The sequence below is a fragment of the Staurois parvus genome, unplaced genomic scaffold (genome assembly GCF_062004578.1).
Source record: "Staurois parvus isolate SC_StPar_1 unplaced genomic scaffold, SC_StPar_1.0 ptg001428l, whole genome shotgun sequence".
Taxonomy (NCBI): Eukaryota; Metazoa; Chordata; class Amphibia; order Anura; family Ranidae; genus Staurois; species Staurois parvus.
The window spans coordinates 7,501-14,474 of NW_028319224.1; the positions used below are offsets into that span (position 1 = coordinate 7,501).

At 46.1% G+C, this 6,974-nt stretch overlaps 1 protein-coding gene across 1 annotated transcript in view; it reads left to right on the forward strand.

Moving 5' to 3' along the window:
* LOC149436066 (rho GTPase-activating protein 19-like) overlaps positions 1-5,221 on the forward strand; it is an 8,952-nt gene extending 3,731 nt beyond the window's left edge. Inside the window, exons 2-4 of the mRNA XM_089662083.1 lie at positions 1,237-1,332; positions 3,215-3,301; positions 4,812-5,221. Coding sequence (XP_089518209.1) covers positions 1,237-1,332; positions 3,215-3,301; positions 4,812-4,868 — 240 coding nt within the window. The 3' untranslated portion in view covers positions 4,869-5,221. The remainder of the gene's footprint in view (positions 1-1,236; positions 1,333-3,214; positions 3,302-4,811) is intronic.
* The last annotated feature ends 1,753 nt before the right edge of the window (positions 5,222-6,974 follow it).

Consider the following 6,974-nt stretch of genomic DNA (forward strand, 5'->3'; position numbering starts at 1 on the left):
TTGAGAGTCCAAAAATGTAGTTGTCTTCAGCTGACAACAGGACAACCAAGGGCAGCCAAATAATTCCCCTTCATCAGGACTGCAATGGCTAAAAAGGATACAAATAATAAAATCATAAAACATTGCCTAAAAAGAAAAAAAATAAAATATATGTGGAAAACAATAAGAACACAGGATAAATGATACATTTTATGACCCAATCCTTAAAATATCCACTACAAGGAGAATATTGATTTATTTCTACACATTTTTTAAAATATATACATTTTTTTGTCTTCTTAATCATTTTTTTATTAATACTTTTTTTATTAATAAAAATATATTTTTTTTATAAATTCTGCAAACCAATTTTTACATTTTCATTCCCATGTTAGTTTCTTCTGCCCTCTAGTGGACATGTTAATGAATGACATAGTAACTTTTTTACCTAAAGACGCCCATGGTTTATTTTTCTTTTTTTTTTTTTTTTTTTTTTTTTTATTTGCGGTCTTATTACACAACACATGGATCTTGGTGTTTATCTTGTAAAGCGCTGCGCAAACTGTTGTCACCATATAAATCCTGTATAATAATAACGGATCTACAAAGTCCTCCCGAAGTTGAGGATCAATACTACAAATACGGTCTCGATAGTTTGTAGTGAAGTTCTGTCTCTGAAAGCCGCCAAAAGTATAAATTCCAGTCCGCTTGGCTCTGCTTTCTCCCACTTTGCACATTTATTATTAAGAACCCTGGAAACGGCTACGGAGTTTTTTTTTTTTTCATGTTCTTCATTTGATTACGAAGAGCTGCCACTTCTACTTTTCGGCCTCAGTCACTCTTTGCGATTTGAAATTGCTGCAAAATGGATGCCAGTATGCTTCAATGGTACCCCAAACGCCATGCGATTCTGCTGTGATCGTCCTGCAACAAACCACGCCTTTTAAATAAAAAAAAAAAGTCACTTGAAGCTTGTCCCCCAGAAAGGAGCAAGAGCTTCTTTTCAGTAAAAAAAAAAAAAAACGCTCATCGGGCAGCCAATTGGTTGTCCCTATTTGACAGGCAGAATTGCGCTTTTAAAACCATGTAGTGAGAACGCTTATTTCCGTTACATGATATGTGAACAGGGCTTTAAGATGGTGTCCTATCTTATCTCATTCTCATGGATGTAAAACTTTTTTTTTTTTTTTTTTTTAATTTTGTTGTTATTCATATCAGATTAATTTGATTTCTTTTTTTTTTTTTCTATTTGATTAGCGCAAAGTATTAGGTGGGCAGGTGGCATCTGAAAGGAAGAGCCGGACAATATCCCCACCTTTCTCCACACACGGAGTCACAGAAAATCTGAAATATGTAAGTAGTTTATTTATTAAAATTTGTTTTTTTTTTTTTAGATATTGCAAACCCTAGAACCAAATTAGTCTCTCTCTCTCTCTCTCTCTCTCTCTCTATATCTATATATATATATATGTGGTATATGTATATTTTATATCACTGTGTGTGATATAAATAAATGAAAAAAAAATGTGTGTATGTGTATATATACATTTATACATAGATTTTTTTTTTCATTTATTTATATCACACACACAGTAATATAATTTATTTATATATATATATAATATAATATTTTTTTTATTTATTTTTTTATATATTACTGTGTGCGTGATATAAATAAATGAAAAAAAATGTGTGTGTATATGAATTTATACATATATATTTTTTTTTCATTTATTTATATCACACTCACAGTAATATATTTTATTTATTTTTATATATATATATATATATATATATATATATATATATATATATATATATATATATATATATATATATATATTACTGTGAGTGTGACATAAATAAATGAAAAAAAAAATAGAAAATAGGCAAGAAACCAAGAAGGTGTTGCCCACTATTGCTTAGAAAATGTGGAGGAGCCACTTTAATACAGTTGGCCAGAGAGGGGTCACTTTGAGGCAGTTGGCCGGAGAGGGGTCACTTTGAGGCAGTTGGCCGGAGAGGGGTCACTTTGAGGCAGTTGGCCGGAGAGGGGTCACTTTGAGGCAGTTGGCCGGAGAGGGGTCACTTTGAGGCAGTTGGCCGGAGAGGGGTCACTTTGAGGCTGTTGGCCGGAGAGGGGTCACTTTGAGGCTGTTGGCCGGAGAGGGGTCACTTTGAGGCTGTTGGCCGGAGAGGGGTCACTTTGAGGCTGTTGGCCGGAGAGGGGTCACTTTGAGGCTGTTGGCCGGAGAGGGGTCACTTTGACGCAGTTGGCCGGAGAGGAGTGATGTTTTCTTTTACATCATGTGGATGTCCGGGTGTGTGTAACTTACCTGAGGAAGAGATGGCACCAAGACGCAGTATGAGAAGACGACAAGCCGGCAGAGACAGTGCGATTCTTTGGGCAATGTTCTGCTTGGACACCTTGGCTCCTGTCATTCATGTGGATGTTACTCGACACATACCACCTACCTAACCATTGTTGGTGACCAAGCCCACCCCTTCGTGCAAGCGGTATTCCCTGATGGCAGTGGCCTCTTTTAGTAGGATAATGTGCTCTGCCACACTGCAAAAATGGTTCGAGGAACAAAACAATGAGTTCAAGATGTTGACTTGACCTCCAAATTTTCCAGATGTGAATCCAAATGGGCATGTGTGGGATGTACTGGAAGAAGTCCGATCCATGGAGGGCTCACCTCCCGACTTAAAGAATCTGCTAGTGACAGCTTGGTGCTGATACCACAGCATACCTTCAGACGGCTAGAGGAAGCAAGATGCTGGAGTAGCCTGTATCTACAGAACAGAAGCGGGTAATATAAAAGTTGAAGCGAGAGCAGAGTTGTGCCCCAGAGATCTCACCTTTTTAAAAATAAGAAATTGCGGTTCCTGGATGAAGTCAAGGAGTGCCGCTCACAGCAGTGAACAGGTGAGACCTTTCTGTTGGAGATCCTCAACACCTGAGACCCGAGTACACAAGGAAAGTCCCAACATCTGCTCATATCCGAGCTCTGCCTGTTCCTCAGTGTGCGTTCCTCTGCTTACCTGTGCATTGCATCGGGGTATATGGAAGTGGTTGTCTGCATACTGCGCACGCCTGGGGTCTGGAGCGCACGCCTAGTGCCTGCCTTCATATCCATTCATAGGACAATCTTAGTGATGGGATTACTTTCATCGCAGTCATAGATTCATGATGATGATATGCGGCTCTGTGACCGGTTTTCTCTGACTACAGGCACCCCAGGATTCTCCCGCACTCTACTTCTCCCGGGCCAAGCTGAAGCTTTCAGATGACTTCCAAGAGAGCCGACTCAGGAAAGAGGTTTGTGGATGAAAGTCATTCCCTTCTTTGTACATACGTGTCCCCCTGTGCACCGTGCTTGGGTCAAGCTTCCCACTTTCTTACTCTTTCTCCCCCCCCCCTCTCCCCTTCTCCCTCTCCCCTTCTCCCTCTCCCCTTCTCCCTCTCCCCTTCTCCCTCTCCCTCTCTCCCCTTCCCCTTCTCCCCTTCTCCCCTTCCCCTTCTCCCCTTCCCCTTCTCCCCTTCCCCTTCTCCCCTCCTCCCCTTCTCCCTCTCCCCTTCTCCCTCTCCCCTTCTCCCCCTCTCCCCTTCTCCCTCTCCCCCTCTCCCTCTCCCCCCTCCCCTCTCTCCCCCCCTCCCCTTCTCCCTCCCCCCCTCCCCTTCTCTCTCACCCCCCCTCCCCTTCTCTCTCTCCCCCCTCCCCTTCTCTCTCTTCCCCCCCTCCCCTTCTCTCTCTTCCCCCCCTCCCCTTCTCTCTCTTTCCCCCCCTCCCCTTCTCTCTCTTCCCCCCTCCCCTTCTCTCTCCCCCCCTCCCCTTCTCTCTCCCCCCTCCCCTTCTCTCTCTCCCCCCCTCCCCTTCTCTCTCTCCCCCCCTCCCCTTCTCTCTCTCCCCCCTCCCCTTCTCTCTCTCCCCCCCTCCCCTTCTCTCTCTCCCCCCCCTCCCCTTCTCTCTCTCCCCCCCCTCCCCTTCTCTCTCCCCCCCCTCCCCTTCTCTCTCCCCCCCCTCCCCTTCTCTCTCCCCCCCCTCCCCTTCTCTCTCCCCCCCTCCCCTTCTCTCTCCCCCCCTCCCCTTCTCTCTCTCCCCCCCTCCCCTTCTCTCTCTCCCCCCCTCCCCTTCTCTCTCCCCCCCCCTCCCCTTCTCTCTCCCCCCCCCTCCCCTTCTCTCTCCCCCCCCCCCTCCCCTTCTCTCTCCCCCCCCTTCTCTCTCCCCCCCCCTCCCCTTCTCTCTCCCCCCCCTCCCCTTCTCTCTCCCCCCCTCCCCTTCTCCTCCCCTTCTCTCTCCCCCCCTCCCCTTCTCCTCCCCTTCTCTCTCCCCCCCTCCCCTTCTCCTCCCCTTCTCTCTCCCCCCCTCCCCTTCTCCTCCCCTTCTCTCTCCCCCCCTCCCCTTCTCCTCCCCTTCTCTCTCCCCCCCTCCCCTTCTCCTCCCCTTCTCTCTCCCCCCCTCCCCTTCTCCTCCCCTTCTCCCCTTCTCTCTCCCCCCCTCCCCTTCTCTCTCCCCCCCTCCCCTTCTCTCTCCCCCCCTCCCCTTCTCTCTCCCTCTCTCCCTCCCCTCTCTCCCTCTCTCCCTCCCCTCTCTCCCTCTCCTCTCTCCCTCTCCCCCTCCCCTCTCTCCCTCCCCTCTCTCCCTCTCCCCTTCCTCTCCCCCCCCCTCTTCTTCCTTCCTCCCCCCCCCCCCCCTCTTCTTCCTTCCTCCCCCCCCCCCCTCTTCTTCCTTCCTCCCCCCCCCTCTTCTTCCTCTTCCCCCCCCCCTCTCTTCCCCCCCCCCCTTTGTCTTTAAATAATCTATCTCCACTTTCTCTTTGTTGAATAGGGATCCGGCAAATTAAAAAAAGGTCAACGGTTATCCACACAAGAAACCTCGATATGAGGGGTCCTTTTCCGCATCTTCCAGGAGATCTCGTATTTTCTGATTTTTTTTTTTTTTTTTCGTTTACCTGTGTGTGTATATATATACAATTTGTTTTATCCTGTGGACAACTGTTACAAAGAAGCTGTGACATAACTAATCCTGTGTAGACTTGTACCCGACTCTGGGTTGTTATATTGTAACATTTTGGTTTTATGGGCCTTTTTTTTTTTTTTTTTTATTACTTTTTTTTTTTATATTTTTAACACCAAAAAAATATTAACCAGCAAGCGGTTGCCCGGATTCTAAAGAGTTAAAACCTGTGCATGCATGTTCTTAAAAGGTTTTAATACAGTTAGACTTTTGTTACAAAATTTTTATGTGGTGATGTGCAAGTTCCGTGGGGTTCCAGTTCTAGAATCGTATAAAACGGTGGACAAGTCAATGTACAATGGAGAAGCCATGATGTCAGAATTTTATTGGTGCCTGGAATTTGTCCAGCCTTGTTTTTACTGGCTTTACAAAGAGGCACTTCCAATTACCCTGTAATGTGAAATGTATGTATGTAGTTTTGGAGGTGGACAATTTTTTTTAGAATTTTTTTTAAAGGCCAATACACCCAGATATAATATGTAGGTTTTGGTAGATGGCAGTGGTCTGAATCATCCATCGCCTATTTGATCTCTCTAGGACAGTCTTTCTTATCCTTTTTCCCCTAGAGGAACACTTGAAATAATGTTTAGGTCTTGGGGAACTCATAGTAAAACCAATGCATTGGGGAGTCAGTGGGGAAAAATTCCCCTTACGTTGGTGGCCACAGAACCCTGGCTGAGAATGGTTGGCCCCAGAACTATTCAGGAACCAACAATTGGAAGATTAATCACTTGTTTAAATGAGCAGTGAATCAGTCGGCTCAAGGAACCCCTAGAAAACCTCTGGAGGATCCCTAGCATGCCACAGAACCCTAGTTGAGAATGGATGGCCCCAGAACTATGTAGGCACCTTCAAATGGAAGGGCAATCAATTAGCTCAATTGACCCAACAATTGGAAGGTTAATCACTACTAAATGAGCAGTGAATCAGTTGGCTCAAGGAACCCCTACAAGACCTCTGGAGGAACCTTAGCATTCCACAGAACCCTGGTTGAGAATGGTTGGCCCCAGAACTATGTAGGCACCTTCAAATGGAAGGGCAATCAATTAGCTCAATTGACCCAACAATTGGAAGGTTAATCACTGTTAAATGGTCAGTGAATCAGTTGGCTCAAGGACCCCCTAGAAAACCTCTGGAGGAACCCTAGGGTTCCACAGAACCCTGGTTGAGCATGGTTGGCCCCAAAACTATGCAGGAACCAACAATTGGCAGGTTAATCACTTGTTTAAATGAGCAGTGATTCAGTTGGCTCAAGGAACCCCTACAAGACCTCTGGAGGAACCTTAGCATTCCACAGAACCCTGGTTGAGAATGGTTGGCCCCAGAACTATGTAGGCACCTTCAAATGGAAGAGCAATCAATTAGCTCAATCGACCCAACAATTGGAAGGTTAAGCACCGTTAAATGAGCAGTGAATCAGTCAGTTCAAGGAACCCCCTAGAAAACCTCTGGAGGAACCCTAAGGATCCACAGAACCCTGGTTGAGAATGGTTGGCCCTAAAACTATGTAGGCACCTTCAAATGGAATGGCAATCAAACAGCTCAATCGGCCCCTAGCAACCTTTGGAGGAACCCTAGGATTCCACAGAACCCTTGTTGGGAATGGTCGACCCCGAAATATAAAAGGTAAATCACCGTTAAATGGAAGGGCAATCATTCAACCTTCTCTAGGGTTCTACAGATGCTGGTTGGGAGTGGTTGGCCCCAGAATGCCACAGGCATCACCAAATAGAAAGTAAATAGCCATTAAATGGAAGGGCAATTAATCAGCTCAATCGACCCCTACCAATCTTTGGAGGAACTCTAGGGTTTCACAGAACCCCTGGCAGAGAATGGTTGGCCCCGGAACTATGCAGGCAACACCAAATGCAAGGAATCCCTGTCAACCACAGTGACAAGACACCTGGAACCTCTCAGTACGGGGGTGGGGTCAGGAATTTTGAAGTGGTTGGTGGAGGGGGGAGAAGGATCAAG